The sequence below is a fragment of the Mustela nivalis genome (genome assembly GCF_964662115.1).
Source record: "Mustela nivalis genome assembly, chromosome: X".
Lineage (NCBI taxonomy): Eukaryota > Metazoa > Chordata > Mammalia > Carnivora > Mustelidae > Mustela > Mustela nivalis.
In genome coordinates this window covers 9,253,678-9,275,476 of record NC_139040.1, presented here as the reverse complement: position 1 = coordinate 9,275,476, position 21,799 = coordinate 9,253,678, and the positions used below count along the sequence as shown (strand labels likewise).

The 21,799-nt window shown below is 43.2% G+C and overlaps 1 protein-coding gene and 1 long non-coding RNA gene across 5 annotated transcripts in view; one reads left to right on the top strand and one right to left on the bottom strand.

Moving 5' to 3' along the window:
* Window positions 1-395: 395 nt before the first annotated feature.
* On the bottom strand, window positions 396-9,587 carry SLITRK4 (SLIT and NTRK like family member 4). Of its 4 annotated transcripts, XM_082716563.1 has the most exons (3): window positions 9,464-9,587; window positions 9,231-9,381; window positions 396-4,888 (listed from the first exon to the last, which is right to left on the bottom strand). In XM_082716563.1, the coding sequence occupies exon 3, from the start codon at window positions 4,836-4,838 to the stop codon at window positions 2,322-2,324; it is 2,517 nt and encodes an 838-aa protein (XP_082572689.1). In that variant the 5' UTR covers window positions 4,839-4,888; window positions 9,231-9,381; window positions 9,464-9,587; the 3' UTR covers window positions 396-2,321. The 4 variants fall into 4 exon arrangements, with proteins under 4 accessions (XP_082572689.1, XP_082572688.1, XP_082572690.1 ...); XM_082716562.1 differs by lacking the exons at window positions 9,231-9,381; window positions 9,464-9,587 and adding an exon at window positions 8,415-8,655; XM_082716564.1 differs by lacking the exons at window positions 9,231-9,381; window positions 9,464-9,587 and adding an exon at window positions 7,817-8,397.
* The window catches only part of LOC309855966, a 46,790-nt gene continuing 33,759 nt past the window's right edge, over window positions 8,769-21,799 (top strand). The window contains exon 1 of the long non-coding RNA XR_014307017.1: window positions 8,769-9,163. This is a non-coding gene — a long non-coding RNA (uncharacterized lncRNA). The remainder of the gene's footprint in view (window positions 9,164-21,799) is intronic.

Genomic DNA, 21,799 nt, shown 5'->3' with positions numbered 1-21,799 from the left:
CTAAGTGTCTACTTAAGATTCCTCAATCCATACTTTATTGACAGGATAAACTAAAACACTTTCTTTGAAGCCTTTGCGTCTTTATCCTGTCAGTATGCATTAGGAGCCCTTTAATCCATGGACGCATGGAGGCATGGTAATGGCATATTAAAAGTCCTTAGGAAACTGTAGATGAAAATACGCTGTTGGGCACACGTCTTTGTGTCTTTTCTTTCAAGATCAGAAAGCAAGTATTTATTTGTATATTTTTTAATATTCATATAAAGTTTTCACAGACATTGTCATGAAAATTAAAATTACACATTAAAGTTTTAAGAGCACCAGCACATACATATGGAGACAATTTTTTCTGCTATTTAAAAAAAAAATCTCCAAATTACCTATATGTATGCATATACACCCAAATACACACACACACACACACACACACACACACAGAGGCACACACACACACACATACATGCACACCGTCTAAGAATGCCAAGTTATTTCTTTTTCATCCTGGAACAAACCTATAAAGCCCTGAAATTAGTACTTAATAAAGGGACTACGTTACAACTTTAGCCATAATATCATTTTGGAAGCTGCGCCAAAACATCTGCCACTTGAAGTTCATGAAGAATGTCTATGTTTACCTTCTTGGTTAACTCACTGATTAATACAGTGACTATCAGAAATGGAGCACAAAGAAACATACATAGGTGGGCAGGCCAAGAAGGTAATGTGTTCTAGGATGTCGCTTTGCTAACTGGGAGCTCCTAAAAATCTTCCAATGTCTCCCATTATCAAGTCCTTCCTTTGACCAATTTTGACTTAGAAGTTAACAGCACAAGCAAACACAGTGAACTCATCTGAGACCAATGAAAGCATTTTACAGTGTGGCTTTGGGAGCCGAGATGTTCACTGCTCTACTGGATTATCTGATAGTAGCTGGAATGATGACAGAACAGGATACTGATGCATACGAGATATAACTATTAACCTTACTCATTAATTGTTTTAAATAGTTGTAGTGAAAACTATTTGAATTAAGCTCATAGAATCCTGAAAAGCAAGACAACTGATGGCAAATAACAACTGCCCCAGACACGATACTATAAAACTAAGGAACCTATTTTAAAATGCACGGTTGGTAACAAATCTGAAGATAATATGCTAAGTTCTCAAGAATAGCACAGAACTGGTTTTTATCTTTTTTTTTGTATTTTTGTGTTTTTGTGGTTTTTTTTTCCTTGTTTCGTTTTTAAATTATACCTGATCACAATGTCCAGAATATTTCTGTACACAGAAGCTTCAGTTTCAGTTTGGTATATATTTTTTTCCTGTCTAAATGTATACCTATTGATAAATTCCCTGTGATCAGGAAAACAAGTCAGGCATATTAAATACATATTAAGGAGTACATATTTTCCTATTTAGTATACAAAGTACTTCATAAATATGAATTATGTTACAAAAATAGCTTTGGGTGCGCTCACACGGTAAGCACTTCGCTAATTTTGGACAACCTTTAAGGATTGTGGGTATTTCACGTAACTGAGAACAAACTCTAATGTTAGTTTAATTTGAGCCTTGTGTAATTCTGATAAACATCGTGTATTTCTTCAGATCACCACAAACGCTATGTAACTCACGTTGACTTTTCTCTTTTAGGTTTTATGTATAGACAGGTAATGCTTAAAGTGTTCAAATTTATTTTATAGTTACGTAATGCATGGTATATTTTAAACAAATATTTGCACAATTTTAACATTATAAATCCAGCGGTTTCAAGATGCAGGCCATAAAGTTTACCGATTTACAAATACTATCGAATGTTCTCTCTTTGCATGCTTTTTTTTTTTTAACTTTTCAGATAATCTTTACACAGAGTTGTTACAATGCCACAAATCAAAAGGATTTATTCCAGTTCCACCGACTTGATCTACGTGCAAGATGAAGGACCCAGCTGAGGTACAAACACTGGTACCAGTTTTCTCGAGTTTGCTTTACAAAGCACAAAGAGACGGAGGTTTTGCATCGGGGTACAAAACAGATTTGCCTCTTGAGGTTAAATTCAGCGTATTCTGTATATAAAGCATCCCTTTGGCAATAGAGTTTGCAGTATCCCCACAGGACTCCACAGTATAGGTTTTATGTAGTAAAATCTATTAAGGAAACTCTCTTCTACCGGACACATCTTTGCAGCTACAGTTAATGAGACAGCCTCAGAAACACCTGCCTCTATGCCTATTGATAATATAGTATTTGGAGTTAGAAGTCAACAAAAGGCACTTTCATCATTAAATAAATGTCCTCTGTATGAAGTGAGATTGCATGACCTAGATCTTGTTCAAAGCTGTCTGCTCCTCAAGGACCTGTAGGTAGTCAGGGGAACTCTGGAGTTTGGCCTTCAGTTCAAAGTACTCGCTGCTTTTCCGCTGCTCCACGACGATCTTACTGTGGTTGCCGCCTATCAGGGACTTCTTGTTTTTTTTGTCTTGTTGTTTTTCTGGGTAGCGGATCTCAAAGCCACTGACACCTATGCTATTGTACTCCTTTTTGCTTTCCAGAAAATTCTGAATGAACACGTTGGAATCCCTGCTCGGGAATAGTTCGTCCAGCTCATCGATTGTGCTCAGTCTCTTCCTGCCATCCACGTGTAGTAAATCTTTCTCCTTGTCGGCGACATTTCTCATGACGACTTTCTGTCCTGGAGGATCTGAAAACATGAAGCCGGTTTCTGACTCTTTCAAACCGCAGGTGTGGCTCTTGCTCATCTGCTCGATGGTTTGTGGAATGAAGGCTTCCGTGCTCAGCCCGTCTTTTTTATTGGTCTTGTGGTCATGCTTCCTCAGCTGCAGCTGCATGGAGCCGCACTCGGGATTCCCCAGGCCCTCGTGCTTGACCGTGGGCTTCTTGTTTCGCCGCAGCACAAAAACAAGAAGACAAAAAGCAACGAAGACAGTTAAGATGAGGACCACGAGGATGCTGAGGATGAGAATAGACAGAGGCACCGGGCCACCGGGAGGGCTTCGAATGGGACCCAGCGGGGTGGTGAACGTTATGGCAGGTGCAGGGCTCGTAAACGGCGCCGATGGCTTGTTTAAGAGTTTGGGACACAAGATTTCATTCTTGAGGGACTTCAGCTCGATGTTGGCAAACTGAACCGGAGTCTCGCATTTCAGTTCCTTCACGACAATGCCGTCATTCAACTTCTCCAGCCACAGCTTTAATGCCACCAAGTCACAAGTGCAGTCCCAGGGGTTGCCCTCCAAGTCGATCTGTGTGAGAGACTGCAGCTGATCGAGGACCCCGCTGACGGGTAAGTACATGAACTTGTTGTTCCTCAGGTTCAGTCTAGCGAGGGGTGCTCCCGAGAAAATGTAAACGGGCAGGCTCTTCAGGAGATTGTTGTTTAAGTAGAGCAACTGCAAATTTGGCATCGAGTCAAAGGTGCCCGCCAGGATCTCCTTGATCAAGTTGTATTCCAAATACAGATACTGCAGGTTATGAAGGCCGGAAAATATCTCAGGATAGAGTCTTTCAATCTGATTGCCGTTGAGATACAGCCTGCGTAAATTAGTGAGATTGTGGAATACGTCTCCCTTGATCGCTGTAATCTGATTGCTGCCTAAATGGAGCAAATCCAGTCCTTCAAACTCGGCGAAGTCCGCGGCGTCCACGTCTTTGATGCTGTTGCCATTGACATGCAACTTCTTGGCATTTAAGGGTTTCGGGACCAGTTCAGACATGGACTGTATATTCTTCTCTTGGCAGTTGACGCTAAGTCCCAAATCCGAAGGATGTGTTTTGCAAAAGCAAGGTGCTGGGCAAGGTGTCAGAGGGGGCACCCTCGTTTGGTAGGACACAATCTGGCTGAGATTGCGGTTGGAGAGGGACTTGCCCGCTACGATTCCGGAGATCTTGGACGGATTGGTTGTTTTCGGCGGTTTGGTCACTAATCTGTGTAAGGATGTTTGGGTCGTGTGACCGTTGGGAGTGGTGTAGCCATTCTCCAGCTGAGACGGAGGCAGGATTCGCACATCAAAATCACTGCCTGTGCCCATGGGGCATAATTCTTGTTTGTTGGTTTCTTTCAGAAGCCTTCCATATAAGTCGCTGGGAGTTTCACAGATAGCCTCTCCTATGTAAATGTTATATGGCATGTTCTCCAGCCACGCTTTCAAAGGCAACAAATCACAGCTACAGTTCCAGGGGTTATCTTCCAGTTGCAGTTCAACGACACGGCCTATGTGCTCCAGAACTCCGATATAGGGGAGCTTCTGGATTCTGTTCCCCCGTATATCCAGATGGGTCAAAGATGCGAATCGGAAAATATTATCAGGAAGGAATGAAATCAGATTGTCATTAAGAATGAGAACTTTCAGTTTGTGGAGCTTATTGAAGGCTCCTCGTTCAATATACTTGATTAAATTGTAGTCAGCCTGGAGATACTCCAAGTTCTCTATGCCAAGGAAAGTGTCAGCTCGGAGAATCTTTAATTCATTGTTGTTCAAGTGCAACTGCTTTAATGCACTGAGCCCAAGAAAGGCTCCTCCCTCAATGTTCTGCAGTTTATTATTTCCCAGCTGCAGGGATACTGCGTGTGAAAAATTCAAGAATGTGTTTGGATAGAGGATATTTAAAAAATTGTTTTGGAAATTGAGGTGATAGAAATTAGACCAAGGTGGCTTCAGCTGATTTGGTCTGTAGACCGAAACCTTCTCACAGTTGACATAGAGCACGTTCTCGACTGACACGCAGGAGCACACATTGCAAATTTCCACTGATATGTCAGAATCTGCATTTGTCGAAGAAATCAGGGCTGACAAAAGCAGAAAGAGCCAAAGAAACATCTTCTTGCAATCAGCAAACAACTTTATGCTTCTGAATAAAGAGAAATAATCTAAAAAATAAAAAGAAAACATTTTTTCAATGACCATTACTTGAAAAAGTACTTGCGTTTACATCATGCCACAGTGAACATGGGGCTGCAATGATTAGCTCTGGATTTTCCTGCAAGTATTCTCACTCAGGTGAAAAATGATCACCGGAAATGCTGTCAGTTTCATTTCCATGCCTGTAGTTTATATGCCTTTTACTTGTGCAGAAACACAACAAACAACAGGAGAAAAACGCTTAGTTGTGCTTAAACCTTTACATTCGGAAAATACTTGCTCTACGTGGGCCATCAAACTCCACCCTTGAACACAGACCACAGGAGGCTGAAGAGAGAAGGTGTTAGAGCCCTGGATTCAACGGAGGGTGGCAACGGGAGGGACTGGGTTGCTGTGGAGGGGACAGTCGAAAGATCAAGGTAGAAGGAGCCGAGGGAGGAGTCCTGCCTGAGCTTCAGCCCACAGGTGAGCACGCTGCCACAAACGAGTTCACTCCTGCACATGTCTGCCTTAAAAAACACAGATGACCCAGTGATGGTCTAGAAAAATAACTGATTAGGAAATGGCCAAGTTTTAATTTAAAGTAAATACACAGTACCTAATTTCCTGACAGTCATCTCCCAAATGGGCCCGGGGTGGGGGTGCGGGGCTTTTGTCTCTGGGTCCCTGAAAGCAGGAGAGAAACCTGAAGCCTGAAATCTTGAGTTGCCTAGCATTTGTCCAGACAGCTTTCCCACCCCCCAAGAACCGGGTCTCCTGTCTACTTGGCCCACGTCTTTTCCCTCACATGCCGTTTTGAACCCACGTCTGACGTCTGACTCTTGGCTCAGATGCTCATCTCCTTCACTGTGACCACAGACTAGCGCTGCTGAGGAAGGGGAATCCACACACTACAGTCCTCGAGTGGTTTTATCTGCAGCACCAGATACATTTAGTACAGCAAATGTTTGTCCTAAAATCATCACTTCCCAAACATCTCCTCCCAATATCACCACCCCATGTCTCTGTCTATAAACAAATCACAAATCACCTAGTGGAGTTTAATGCTTAGCAAATTAACCCGTTGTAGCCATTTCCTTCAATAGTGCACGCATGTACAAATATATACAACGTTTCCTGGAAAGGCCTAAAAAGAGAAATAAGCTCTGTGCCTTTTACTGATGTGATTTTAGCCATGTGAGTCTTTTCCTTCTCGAATGCAATTTCAATATGGTTACCACCAGATATTAATTAAATAAATAAATTACCCAGGAACACATGATGAGGGAATGATACAAAGAAGTGTCACACAAAAACTCCTTTGTTTATTTTGCCCACGAGGAATCAGCTAGTGGCAAAACCAACCATGTCGCAAGATACACCATCCTTTAGCCACGACCCAGAAAGATTTGCATTTCAAGTAGTTTGGTTCAGAATACACTGGCACGGCCTAGATGCTCCTTGCTGCCATGTAGACATGCATTCCCCCTGTTCACCATGATAGTTTGATTGGCAGTGCAAAAAGAAGTCATAAATTCTTAAGTATGACCTCATCCAAGACAACTTTCATTGTAAAATCAAAATTTCACATGATCATTTTGCCTTCCTATAGATGTGGTTTCCAGTAGCTATTCTGGTTCGGTTGAATCATTTCTTGTTACTACCCCCCAGCCAAAAATCAACCAAACGAGAAAGAAATGTAAAGAAAACAAAAAACCGAAATAACCTGAATTCAGTACAAAAACACAAGGAGGATCATCAGCAGATCTGAAATTGCATAAGGAGCTGCCCTCCTCCTCGTAATTTCTACTTTAAATAGCAAGGGGGAAAAAAGCCACAAGGACGAGCTAGGAAGTTCCCAAATGCATCTCCTGTGAAACAGAGAAAGCCGCAGGCAGCTGGAGTGTCAAGCGAGGGAGAGGGGGAGTCGATCTCCAAGGAAGAGGGACCAAAAGGGCAAGAGACCATGGAGTGGTGGGGAGAGGAGGAAGGAGCGCTGGAAGGGAGCTAGGAAGAGGGGAAGGGGGCACTGAATGCAAGCGGAAGAAACCTCTCATTCACAGGATACCACTTGAACGTGCACATATTGAAATCGGGGGGAAAAAAGGAAAATAAGAAAAAGAAAACCCACAAAGTAGGAGTTGGATACCAAAAGCCATCTCTCGCGCTGGCCGAGAGCGGCGCGTCTGCCGAGAGCGCCCGTCTCCCCATCTACCTCCCCGTCTCTGGGTCTCTGTGCCCTGCGAGCCACTCGGCACCCACAGCCGGCCGGGAGCGCGCAAACCCCGCTGGGCTTACCGCGTATCGGGCATCCACCGGAGTGCGGTTCCTGGCGCTCGGCGCCGGAGCGGGCCTGCGGGCAACAGACGCCTGCGGGGGGCGGGCCGAGGTGGCTCCCCTGGAGCTGGCAAGAGAAACCTCCGCCCGCCCGCCCGCCTAGGCGGGGGCGGGGGGCTCCGCCGAGAGACGCGGTCACTGCCGCCCCCTGTGCGCCACCTCGGGCCCGGCGGCAACGCGGCCGGAGGGGCTGCCGGCGGTGGCGCGTACCGCAATGTTTTGCCGCATCCCGGTGCCCGGAACCGGCGCGCAGCCCCCCTCCCGGGTCCCGGGCCCAAGCGGCGGCCTCGTGGGTCGGGCGGCAGAGGCGGGGACCGCTCGGGATGTCGCGGGGGCCCTCAGCTCCGCTGCGCACACATCTCTCCGCGCGCTCCCGTCCCACAAGGGGCAGCTATTGGAGTTTCCTTCGGCCTCTCTAGACCCGGGCGTGCGGTGGCTGAGGGGTCAAAGACAGCCGGCTCAGGCCACGAGGCCGAGGGCCACTGGGACGTCTCTGGCCCGCTTGTCACGGACAGAGTGAGCCGGTGGCTCGGCGGCCGAGAGCGGCGGTCCAGGCACCCCCCTACGCCCTCCCAGCCGCCCCCCGCCCCCACTGGCCAGCCACAGAGTGCTGCTCTCACCAAGCCAGAAATCAGCTCAACATTTGGGCATCTTGCAAAGTCGCGCTGCCAACACTTGCCCGGCTCTGCGGGGCTTTTAGAGTTAGCCACCGGCTTCTCTCGCGTTCCCCGTGTTGCTGGTGCCAGCAATCTCCCACCGGCTCGGGGGCCACTGCCCTGAGCCCCGGATCCACGTCCGCCTAGAGTGCTTGCGAGTGGGGCGCAGAAAACAAAGCCAGCGCAGCAGCGGCCCCGACAGCCCGAGCCGCCCTAGACCAGGACACTTTCCTCGCCACCCCGGCCGCGGAGGCAGCGATGTTAAGGACACCGGATTCTTTTGGTCCTCAGGGACTTGCGACCGCGCCGTGGGTAGGCACGCAGGGTGGTGGTGGGGTAGCCACGATAGTCGCTTTGGCCACTCGGCCGGCCCCAAACCAACACGACCCAAACTAAAAATAATAATCTACCTGCCCCCCTTTCACGCGCGCGCGCACAGGGACACACACACACACACACACACACACACACACACACACACACACTGGTGCTGCCGAACCAAGCGGGGAAGAGGCAGCGAGTGTCGGTGCAGCTCGCGCAGCCCCGCTGGAAATTCACCCACCTCCGGAGCCCAGCAGCTCTCGCAGGGCCCGCCGCGCCGGGATCCGCTCTGCAGTTTCCACGATGGTCTCTGCGTGATCCGGGACCGAGCTGCGCCGCGCCGGCTCGCCCGTCAAACCCACCAAGCAGTCCTCGCAGGCAAGCAGGCGGGCAGCGGCGCGCGCGCGCGCACCCGGCCAGACACCGCGCGCGCACCCAGCCCCTCGCACACGGGCTGCACCTTTACATACACGCGCTGAATCCCCGCCCCCGCCCCCCCTCCACCCCGCACACAAGCAGCCTCCCTCCCGAAACTCAGGAACCTCGACCCCCGCACATTGCTGAGGCCCCCTGTCCCCCATCCAGACACCTCCACTTGATTCCTCTTCTGCCCACACGCCAAGAAAGCGCACTTTCCTCCAGGCATCCGCCCCCTCTTTATGCCTAAAACACCCCCTAGGGAGGAGCGACCCCTTTCCTCACGCCTAGAGACCCCAGTCTCCAAACGCTAAAGCGCCAACCTCCATCCTCCTCACCACATCCACGCACACTCGACTCCTTTCTCCTCCTTCAGTCCCCTAAGAAGGAAGGCACACACACACACACACACACACACACACACACACACACACACCCGGGGCGTTCCTTTGAGAGAGCAACCAAGAACCCCGGCAAAGCCAAAGAAACGTCGGAGGTGGGGGAGGGGGGCCAAGGGAGGTAGATAGGGTCGTCGAATCTCCGCGGGATTGAATAATTCCAGGACCGAGGGGGGTGAGTCAACAACAATGACATTCAAAGGCAACAATCGCACTTGGGCTTTGTATAGCGGGTACAGTACCTTCGGCTAATTGTCACCCCGCAGATCAGAGGGCTCCGGGGATACTTCTTCGGCAGCGGGCGATCCTGGATGGAGCCTTCTTGGGACCAGTTTCCTGGGATCCAGTAGTATCCTCACTCTCCCTACCTGTGTGCGCGTGAGGGGCTGGGGGCTTTAAGGCAAAAGTGTGAAGCTTTAGCTCAGAGTGAGACTTATTTAGTGGGTTTAGGAGGAGACGGGTTAATTCTCCGCACCTTAGAACTCTGCGTGCCTTCGGTGAGGAGCGGGTTAAGCAGGACGTTTAAAGAGCTGGGGGTGGGGAGCGAGGGATAGAGATAGAGGAAAGAGAGGTGTGGGACTGGGAGAGATGCCGCACTTGCGACCAAAAGAAGAAAAAAAAAAAAATCTGCTTTGGCTACTGAGCATGCCCAGTTCCCAGCTCGAGCCCTATAAGGGAGGCATTGTGTGCGTTCCACTTCTCCGGGCTTTGGTGGTGACCGGGGAGGGTAGTGGTGAATGAGAGGCTTTAGGGAAGGGGGACAAGGTTTGGAGCTTTGGGGCTGGGAGGGAAGAGACCTAAGGGATACCTTGGGGAATCAGAAAGGAGAGGACGGAAGCGACTAAGAAAAGTCACATCGGTAGCCCCCTCACTCTCCTGTCTATACCAAAGAGGCTTTAGCAATACAACCTCCAATACCCAGAGGCTACAAATCCAGCGTGTGAATTGTCTAGGCCCTTTTCTTCTACCCATTTGCTAGTGCTCCCACGAGAGAGTAGGAATATCCCGGGGAAAGGTTAATGTTCAAACGAATTTCGTGCAGTCTGGGAATTTAGTTAATAGGCTTGGCAAGAAAGCAAATGTACCTGTGGGGCGGGGGACTTTGGCTGTCCTGTCTGTGTTTCCAATACCTGGCTTTCCTAATGGGGAAGGGCTAAATGGTCTCTTTACTCCCCTCCCCCGAACCTTGCTGTTTGTGTAGGTGCTTGGCTAAGAAAAACAACTCTCTCTCTTTACTTTGGGTCTGTGGGGATAACTGGCTTTAGGTAAATAGAGCCAAGTTAGAAATGGTGAGTATTTTCCTAGCCCCTTCTTTTGCACATTTCAGGTAATACTGCAGGGCCCACGGCTTCAGGACCTATGTTCTGCCTAATCCACTTATGCAAATTCCAGTGGCTCTAGCCACTGATAGGGTATACTCAGTACCCCCGAAATGCTTTTACTTAAAAATGAAAAACTCTTTAAACTAAAACTAGCAATAGCTTTGAAACCAAAATTTGGCTGTCTGCCTGAACTCCTACAGTTAAACATTTACCATAATTGGTTGGTGTTTAAAGGCCTCAAATCTAGGCAAAAAAAAACCCGATGAGCAAAGGATTGATTACATTATTTGTGGAGAGTGTCCTATCTTGTATATTATCTGTGGTATCTATTTATATATAAGTTCAAATTTTTTCATTTTTGTCATTTCATGAGGCTGCCTTCAGGTTACATTCATGCAAATGTTTGCTGGGCACAGCATGTATATAGAGATGCATGTACAATATATAAATGAATATTTAAATAGATATGTGTATATAGGCGTATTTTCTTATGACCTTGGTAAATAAATTGCATCTTTCATAAAGAATCTTTTCTCTACCCCCACTCTTTACTGTCCTTAAAAATTTCATCTTCTTCTCTTTTAAAAACCTAGAGGCAGAAATTGAGTGGGCAGCAATGGTAAATTTTGCTGTATTCCATGTGAAATCCGTTACGAAATAGCATGACTTAAAGAAACACTAAAGAATCCATCCATAACAACATAGGCACAAGTGCAGCAACTTTTAGTAGGGTGAAATTTGTTTCCTCCATAGGTCACAGCTGCAGTATGGTGAAAAGCCCCTCTACTTTTGTACCTTTGAACAAAACAGATCCTGCTAATTAAGAACTCACATTTGCATTATATTGTATAATGCAATTTGAAAGTGGTAATGGATACCAAAACAAGTTGGCATTTATTCTAAATGCAAAGGATACAGGAAGCTACAATATATTTGATCAGGAGAGAGGAATTGTTTGTCCTTTACTATAAATGTTAACAAGATTCAATAGGGTGAGCAAAAAAAATTTTACCTGAAAATATAATGCACATTCCAAGCACTGTGATAGCTGAAAAGGCCAGATTTGGACAGTAAATATCAGATGATTTAAATGCCTACCTTTATTCAACTTTAGAAACTGTTCTGAGAGTTGACTGTAATTTGACTGTAATAACTGTGAAATGTTCTTTTTCATATGGGTATGGAGACAGAAGTCTGAAAACAAGTACAGCTAGAACATCAATAAACTACGATTAATAGTAGTGCTAAAAACTTATTGGTGAATAATATCCAAGTCTTTAAAATGAATGCTTTCATGTAAAATATTTTGCTGTTTAAAAATGATAAAATGGATACTCCTAAAAATAGCATAGAAGTAACAGCTTCCATGCCTTCTGCTTCTTTTGCTTTCATATTTAAAAACCCAATCCTTTAGTCCTGCAGTCTCTTTTCTGGCTCCTAGAATGACATGTGATGTCCATGTAGAACAATAGTAAACTAAAGGAAATTGCTAGCTTAAAGAAGGGAAGTAAATATATAAGTAAATGAAAGTGTTAAGAAAACTCCAGCACTGTTTGTGGCAATGGAAAGAAACACAAAGCTGATGTTCTTCCTAAAATATATGAATGCAAATATCATGAGACAGATTTGCAATAGCCTCTGTTCTTCTACAACTGGAACCATAGGACTACACCGATTTGTTGTGTCTCCCACTTTCAGGGCAAATAAACAACTGCACAGGAATTTCACGAAGCTCCTGGATATCCTTCATTCCAAAGGCAGTTTTAGTGGATCAAATGCTACCATTCACAAGGGAGTAAAACACCAACAAAACTTGGCCCTTGTCGGTGGTCTTGCCTTCTCATATTCCTCATTGATCCTGCCTTGTCTTGCTGCTGGATTTTATTATTATTATTATCATTATTATCATTATTACTTTCTTAAGTAATCTCTACACCTGGTGTGGGGCTCAAACTCAGGACCCTGAGATTGAGATCAGGAGTCACGTGCTCCACCAACTGAGCCAGCGGGGCACCCTCTGTCTTGTGGCTGTTTAAAATCAAATTAGCCTTAATTTTGGTAACCAGGTATCACACACAGATCTTTCAGTGTATCTTAATTTTGAAAATCTATTTATACTGTGGCATTTAAAGAAATTACAAATCTGGCATCTCTCGAATTGGAATAGAAGGAAATTCTGAGGATGTTAACATATCTTCTGGGAAGAGACATTTCTAAGATCAAATAAATTTAGAAGACCCTTGCTTCCATAAAGCTGGACAGTTTTTTAAACTTTGGGATTTCTCAGCAAACTCAATGATATTAAAAATGAATTCTCACTTACAAGGGGAAAGGATATAGCATGTAATGTCTCCCAAACTTATTTGACTATCGAAGCCTTTTTTGTTTTAATCACGTAACTTTGAGAAATCTTGTACTAGTTGCAAATTTCGTGGAAATCAGGAGCTGAAGGGTGGCTTTCAGACTATAATCTAACCCATACCATCCCAAGGGACCTTCCATTTTTTCCAGGGTACTTCCCCTGCAGAATATAAATTGTCAGCTATTAATGTATTGAAATCTGAGTACTCCAGGCATTGGCTGATTTTCCACAAATTATTTCTCTGTGATTAGTAAAGAAGAATATCTAGTTTCAAAGGATCTTTGTAATTTTGGCTCCTAATGAGTACTCGTTCATACAGCTCACTCATCCCACCTATATTGTCTAGAATAACATTTTTCTAAGCCACAGATGCTGATATAATAACGTGTGTTCTGTTTACCCGTTTCCTTTCTGAGCATTCTCTAACTTGAAAAAAATATCATCTTTCTCACTCACTGCCAAAGAGCCCGGAAACAAGCTCCACTGCCCTCAGACAACTCAAAGATAATAAAGATCGTGAAATAAAAAATAGGAAGTTAATAGCCAAACAATCTATGGTGAGAATTACTCCCATGGGCTGTACAAGTTCCAAAACACCAACCAAAGCTTTGTCAGTAAGACAGAAAGTTGATGAGAATTCTTCCATTTTTACCATGCTCTATTCTATCTAGGGAACCAGAGTACTATTCCCAGCCAGCAAAACAGGTTTTTTATTTTTTCTTAATTTTGCAAAAATATTGAGGGTCTCTTTGACCAATGCTTTTTATAAAAGTATGATTTTGCCTGGGTGGCTCAGTGGGTTAAAAATCCCTATGAGGGGGGCGCCTGGGTGGCTCAGGGGGTTAAAGCCTCTGCCTTCAGTTCAGGTCATGATCCCAGGACCCTGGGATCAAGCCTCGTATGGGGCTCTCTGCTCGGCAGGGAGCCTGCTCTCCCCTGACCCCGCCTGCCTCTCTGCCTACTTTGTGATCTCTCTCTCTGTCAAATAAGTAAATAAAATCTTAAAAAGAGAAAGAAATTTAAATTTAAAACTTTCCTTAAAATCGATTTTCTGTATCCCAATTTCTGTATCAAAAATAAAATTTATCTCTTTCTGAAGCTCTTAGGGTGAGTCAGAGGAAAGCAGAACATCTGTGTGAACCAGTGTCATGTATCTGTGATTGACTACCTTCTTTTTCAGTTCTGAATGGGAGCTTCTATCTCTCTGATCTGACTCAAACTGAGTGATGTCTACCCACATAAGGTCTTCATGAGAAAAACTGTCCCCAGTCTCATGCCAAGGGATCACAGTATAGAAGAAAATGGCATCACAGAGAATGCCTGCTGTATCTGCTGTATGTGTACAGCATTGTTGTTAATCATAGAGTTCCAGGGTTTAAAGGGACATTAAAATTCTTATGGTTTAACCACTCCCAGTCAAAGCTGAAATTTCCATCAGATGGACACTCAAAGCTTGAACAGTCAGCGATGGGGAGTTCCCTGAGGGTACATGCTCCAGTGAGCCACCTAGAGAATTTATTATGGGCGTTCTGCAATCTTTACTGGTTTGTAAATGTGAGCAAAACATAAAATGAGACATATGAGGATTTTAAAGGATACACAAAATTTGGAACCAGATGGACTTGGGGTGAAATTCTTGCTTGACTATTTAATAGTTCTATGATTTAGGGCAGTTAACTTTTCTCAGCATTCATTGTCTCCTCTGTAAAATGGGTATGACAAACTTAATCTCCCTGAGTTTTATGAGGAGCAACCAAGATAAGTTTACAAAACACCTAGAATGGTGTCTTTCTGGCACAGAGTTATTATTTGCTTCTATTCATAAGTAGAAAAAAATTCCTAGATACACAAAAAACAAAGAATGCTAATTGTATATGCATTTTCTACCTGAATATAAGGACGATATACTCTGAGTATAAGGAGAGAAAAGGGTGATGGGATTATTTGCTTGTTTTGCTTATTTTTAATTGTTTCAAAACCTAGAAACCATTATGTTAAAATAAAAACATGGGTGTTTACACTTCTTGGTATCTTTTAGTTATTTTTGTATTTTCATCAATTAATAGTTCTTTTAGCCATTAACTTCAACAACAACCTCTGTAAAGCTGAGCATCACAAACACCACCATTATTTTTTTTTAAAGATTTATTTATTTATTTATTTGACAGATAGAAATCACAAGTAGGCAGAGAGGCAGGCACTGGGGCGCTGAGCAGAGAGTCTGATGCGGGGGTTCGATCCCAGGACCCTGGGATCATGACCTGAGCCGAAGGCAGAGGCTTTAACCCACTGAGCCACCCAGGGGCCCCCATCATTATTTTTTAAGAGAATTCCTCCAGTCTTGCTTCCGGTCTAGAATCTCATCTTCTGTGCTCCAGAGCCACAAGAAGCAGGAAATATCATTTCAATGAAGGTCTTCGTCATGGCCTTGCAGGGAATATTAAAAATATGTTTTCCTAAATCCTGTTACTGAATATCTTTTTGGGAAAACAGAGAAGGAGACAAAAAATGGGGAAAAGGAGGCACAGTGTATATAGTTTTGATTTGTAGCATTATTTTTACCATGTGTGCAAAACAAGTTCAAGTGACTTAGGGGTACTAATTTTATCATTTTCTCCCTAGAAAACATGTATTTTTAGAAACTTAATGACATAAAGAACTAGCATTCTTCTGTACATAAGATGATTTTGTCATGAGCATAGCATGTGTCATTTTAGAGAAAAGAAAGTCAGAATTGACAAGATGTGATACAATTATATCTAAGATCATCATCAGAGGCTCAATCATCCAATAACTGTTCAGACAGATATGATGACTACAGGCATGTGTCTGAGTTGCTGTTAATTGGCTTTTCGTAGAATACTCACTGTTGGAAATGTTGAACTCTAACTTAGACTATCTGGATTCTGTTTGTATTTCCCCATAGCAAAAATATTCTGATGTAAAAAACTGTTCAAGGTATGACCTCTAACCAAACTATTTTTCACAGAGTAAAAGTTGTTGGGCCTTGTACTTCTTATAGCTGAAGCTATTCAATAAAATTTCATTTTTATTATCTTTATGGATGAAAGAATATCCAGAAAACCAAAACTATAGGATCCAAGTACTCAGGGCAATGAGAAAAAAATTACAAATGGACCATATAATGATGACTCCTCTCATTTCTCTGCCTGTTTCAAGAGATGTGAGTTTCCTGAACCTTGAAGGGAGAAGAGCCTCATTGATAGCCACTCTTACTTCTCCTTGAGAGTCTGTCCTGTAAGACAAGTGGCAGGGTGTGCCTGTGGTGGGGCAATGGACTTGGGATCAGTTGTCTTCCTCATCTTCCACTGTTACCCCTCCATGTACTTAAAGATGGTTTCTGTTCAAAAGGGTAGGAAATGCCATTCTTCAGTTTAAAATTTGGTGAATGGTCAGACCTGTGCTGGACAGTTGGCCAGTGATGTTTTGCAAACCCAAAGACCTGTGACATAGGTTGAATGTCTCTAAGCACTAACATTTCAACTTGAAATGAAATCTATTGACAAAAGCGTCTATTTTGTTAGTATTTGCAAAAAGTTGTGGGATTTTATAGAAGAGAAATTGCTAAATGGTGGTATGTCTTGCAACAAAAGAAGTTGAATTTGGTAAACATACTGGAAACTATAAGGAAATAATTTCATATATTAATTTCATAGTAAAGAAGGACTAGAAAGAACTGGTGATTAAGTGGATTTTAGCTCAAAAGGTAAATATTTTTTGCTCTCTCTTCTGGCTCATTATTAAATATTATTATGTAAGATATCGCCAATTCATTAGAGATTCTGCTTTTATCATTTATTAAGACTAGTGGCAAGAACAGATTGGCCTAGAGGGGAAGAAAGGATGAAGGAGAAACTAACTTGGCCATGCATATGATATATAAATTACACATAGTTCAAATCATTACCCACTTCAAGTAATTACTTTCTTTTTAAGCATGCGTTTTCCCTTCTTTCCTACTGATTGTAAAACATTTGTTCTCAGAACTTTTCTGGAAAAAGGCAAGCTTAATCCTCCGAGTTCCTAGAGAGCTACATTGCCTCTTAGGCCACATAGACATAAACTCTCCAAACTTAAAACACACCAATACCACTTCCTCTTCTCATCCCCATCCCAACTGTTGGTTTGGTGGCTTCACATTGAAAGAGTCAAAATGTATACTGAAAATAATTGAACATACTTCACTCTTTTAGGAATAGAAAAAAAAAAAAACACCTTTCCTTTCAGATTCCAAGAACTCGATGAATTCAAGAACATTGGAAGTTGAGTTAAGATACCCTGCAAATAATCTACTCAACCAGAACATTCAGTTCATTTTATATCTTTATTGAATACCTATTCCACATCAAGGCTCTGAGTCCCAAGGTGAAAGGCACTGCCTCTGTCCTCTGAGATCTCTTCCTTTAGTGATAAAGCAGATGAGACCATGTTGAAATAAATAATATTCTATAATGTATCAAATGGAAGTGCCCTTGAACCACCGAATGCTCATTTTTGAACTTCACCAAATTTCTCACTTTCATTACCACTGTGAAATCCTATAGTCGAAGGCAGTTGTGGCAGGCTTCAATGGCACATATTCAAGGGAATTAAGAAAATCAGAACATTGCCTTCCATCAAATGGCAAGGTCAACAATTTGTATGTCCTTCTGGAGATGACATAGTCCAAAACTTTGGTATTCCTCCAGAATATAGAGTCAGAATTTACGGTGTGCCAGACATATTTGGAGAGGACATTAACAGGAAATGTTCTATAAAATAAGAAATTAAATCATGTAGAAGGGCCAGAAATTTGAACAACCAAGATAACCAAAAGAAACAAAATGAAAGAAGACACCAACACAATTAAGAATCTTTACAAATTTGGTGTCCAAACTATGAAAGCTACAAGAAGCTCATGATGTTTAGCTTCTCAAGTGGAACTGAGCACAACCTTACATACTGATTATGAAACAATAACCAAAAAAACCCCAACCTCTTCTCAGGAAATAAGAGCTATTAATCAATAATATCTTAAATATAAGCATGTTTGGTTCCACACTGCTACTTTTTTTTTAAACCAATATACACAAATTGCCACAACATTTAAATGGGTCATTTGAAAAAAATATTTCAAGAAAGAGAAGATTCTTACTAAAATTGTTTTGCCAGGACTGAGAAGTGGGTTCCTTTATATTTTTTGACTGTTTTAGTACATCAAAACAGACTGTAAATTTACTTCTTAGAGGTGGTTAGCCTTTGGACTCCTATTGCAATCTGACGTGATGACTTCTAATTGTTGTTTATGGATGTCAAGAGACTTTACACCTTTTTTTTTTTTTCGTTTGGTTTGCTCTGATTCTCTTTTTTACGTGGTATTTAATTTGTGCATTTGCCCGGTCCACCACCAATAAACAATTCTCAAGGGAATGTTGCATTTGAATTTGAGCAGATCCCATTAGAATTTTGGTAATCAGGATTTGCCATTACTCTTATCATTTCCAACGCTTTTCTGCATAAACAACCCCCTGCCTCACCCCTACTTGCTCTCTCTTCCAAAAAGGAAGAAAGATAGAAGGAATGCCAGAAAAGCAGCCGTTGGCATCTTACACTGAAGTCCTGTTTTGCTATTCAATCTACTTGTGATTGAATTTTTTTTACAAAATTATTTGGGAAGAAAAAAACATTTTCCCTGCTGTTGCTGTTGTATTATTATTTGACTGATTTTCAGTTTATTAGTCATTCATCTGGATTGGTGCCTGTGTATTTTCCCAAAGGTTTAATATGGAAAATGATTTCTTTGGCCATATTGAATCTTAGCTCAAAATTGTATCTTTTTCGTATCTAAGAAGCTTCACAGATATTTTCTTATTCATGCTCAGGATATTCTTGTAGATTATAATAAAAGATACTATGTTAACATAGGTTATAATATAAGAAACAGACTAAAGCAAACTTAATTAAGGTGGCCTTAGTCAATAAGTTAGGAGCCAGGAAAGAACAGTCCGATGTGCTATGATGTTCTTCTAAGACTCTTGAAGGCAGGTAAGTAGAATATGGTCATCAAGAGGGAACAGAAGGGTATTGGGACGCTGGGAGAAACTGAGCTCTGCTGACATGATCAGCAAATAACCAGGAAGCACCTACATCCCTTCTCTTTCCTCTGAACTTGCAGTCTCTCTCTAGCAGAATTTACCCCACTGACTAAACTTTAAGAGCGTGCTAGCAAGCAAAGGAGTAAGGCGATTTGTGGAGTCCCAGGGCCAGGATCACAGAGCAGTGTACAGAAGGGAGCATTTGGACCACCTGCTCTTTGGTTACTTAGTATCCATAGCCACCCTTTTACCCTCATTACCTTCCATACAACACTCTACGCTTTCTGTCCTTCCTCAAATGAAGATGCTTCTTCCTTTCCTCCAGTGTGAGATTCCAACAGTCCCACTGTCCGTCTCGAACTGCTACTAAGTACTCTTCTAAGTACATGTAAACATGATATATTCTGAAGCCTATCTTGTACTTAACGTCCTTGTATAAAATAACAAGGAGCAAAGAGGAGAAAGGAAAAAAAAATGTGTGTGTGAATATATATGCAAATGTTACTACGCAGTGGATGCGTGTGTTTGTGTGTGTGCACACACACACACACACCAAGCAAGGTTATTATACAGAGCTGGTACAGGATTTTTTCTTTCATGAGGCTGGAAATGACTTAAGTCCTTCCTACAATACCCCTTCTAGGTTTCCTTTGCCTTAAGTCAGTACTCAACTAGTTCTTGTTCTTTTCCTGATACGGCGTCCCAAACCTTCACTCTCGTAAGCTCTGAATGCTTAGTCCTGTCCTTCAACTCTTTTTCAAAGCATTAGTTTTCCACTAACCTTTTCTATTGGTCATGAGAGTCTAACGAGGCAGCAAGGAAGAACCAAGAAGGCTGGTTGAGACATAACGCTTTCCACTTACATTGTGTAGCAGCAATCAAAATTATCCTTGGTAATTAGGATTAATCTTCTGTGAGGGAAAATGTACAGGTGTCAGGCGACTTTCACTGGGATATCGTTCAATAATACTGGTTACTAAACTACAGCTTTTTTTAAAAAAGATTTTATTTATTTATTTGACAGAGAGAGATCACAAGTAGGCAGAGAGACAGGCAGAGAGAGAGGGGAAGCAGGCTCCCTGCAGAGCAGAGAGCCCGATACTGGGCTCGATCCCAGGACCCTGAGAACATCACCTGAGCCAAAGGCAGAGGTTTAATCCACTGAGCCATCCAGGCGCCCCTAAACTGTTTTTGATGATGCCGGTCCTCTAGATCTCTTGGCCTGTTAGGGCCATAGGAGGCAACATGAGCTGTTGCCCTGAAGAGCGACGCAGTGGAAAGACCGGTAGCACACACTGTCCTGGGCACCCGAGTGAAAAACGCGGATAACTCAGGAGATTGATTTTGGTTAGACTTTTCTGATAAAGATTTAATGTCGCTGTACTGATTTCCAAGTCTGCACTCACCTTTCATTTGTAATAGTCTGAAACGAAGACTATGTCTAGTTGATTATAGGACAGCAGGTAGATTTGACAGTTAAATAAAAGATCAATTTAGGGAAACCACACAGGCTTTCCACAAGCTAACTACCTTCGGCTCGAGCAGGCTCTCTGAAACTTCCTCCTTTTTCCTTTACAGAAGCCTCACACATTACCTTGTGTCTCTCTCGTCTTTTTTTATTTCTGCAGCCCAGGACGGTGCTCTGCACTCTAAGACTAGGTGCAGGATAGGATTTTGCAGTTTTTCTCTTTTTTGACCCCTCAAATATTCTTCTTAAAGGGTTTTGCTGTTAATTGCTACGAGAAAGACGATTGAGGCCAACAGAAGTACCACGGTAGGCGGTGCCCTGATGGCTCCGTCTATTGAGCATCTAACTCTTGATTTTGGCTCAGGTCATGATGTCGGGGTCACGGGGGTCAAGCTCCAGGTCAGGCTCCGGACTCAGTGGGGAGTCTGCTTAAGGACTCTCTCTCCCCTGCCTCTGTCCCTCTCCCCGCCCCCCAGCTCTCAAATAAATAAATCCTTAAAACAAATAAAAGCAGAAGTACCACTGCTTCAATTCATTTAACAAATCATTTTGGAACACTCAGCAGTTCATGGAAAGTATATGACGATGGTGATAGAGCTCTCAGATATCTTTCAGTTACGAGAGTGGTTGTCCCTGCTCTATAATTTCCTACTCTCCTGCTAGATTACGATACTCTCAGTGTTTTCTAAAGCAGGAAAATCCCTGCCACCAAATTTGATATTAAAAGATTATTTAAAATCAGAACGGCTTCAGAAACACTGCACCCTATGTCCCTGGATGTCACTGAACTTAGACTCCAGTTCAAAGCAGTGGATTCAGGCTTGCACCATCACTCTACTTGGGAAATTTGGTCATAATTTTGAGCTTGTAGAAACTTCTCTCTCTTCCAGGATCATTTTCATAATCTCTGACTCTGTCCCTCTCTGCCACCTGAAGTTTCCTTTCATGATCTCTAACCCTCCCTGCCTTCATTGCTTTCATCTCTCTGGCGTGTCTCCAAATCCAAGAAGTCTTACTCTCTTCCCTGTTTCTGGTCTCTACACTGAATGAATAATTTTCCTAAAAAACATTAAGGAACCATATTTCAAGACCAGTTCTGTACTCAAGCAAAATGTGATTTTGTTTTTTACTTATTGTTCTAGGTTAATGGACCTTCGTCTGCGGGCTGGATCTTTTTCTGCCTCTCATTCACGATCATGGAACTTGCGTTGTGTCAGGCACTTGTTTTAGGTGGTTTTTATGTGCAGTTCAACCCTATTCTCATAACAGCCCAATGACGAAGATGATTTTATTAGCTCTATTTTATAGAAGAGGGAACTGAGGTCCACAGAGAGTGCGATCACTTGTTCCAGGCCACATGGAGGCTGTGTGAGCCCAAGGTTTGGTGTAGTTGTCTTTTTCCCCCCCAAGGTTTTGCTTCTACCATCATTTTTTTTTTTTTAAGAGAAGGAGACAGGGAGACACACACACACACAGAGCGCTCAGAGGAGGAGTAGAGGGAGAGAACCAGACACTTAACCAACTAAGCCCCCCGAGCACCCCGCTCCTACCATCTTGTAAGCTA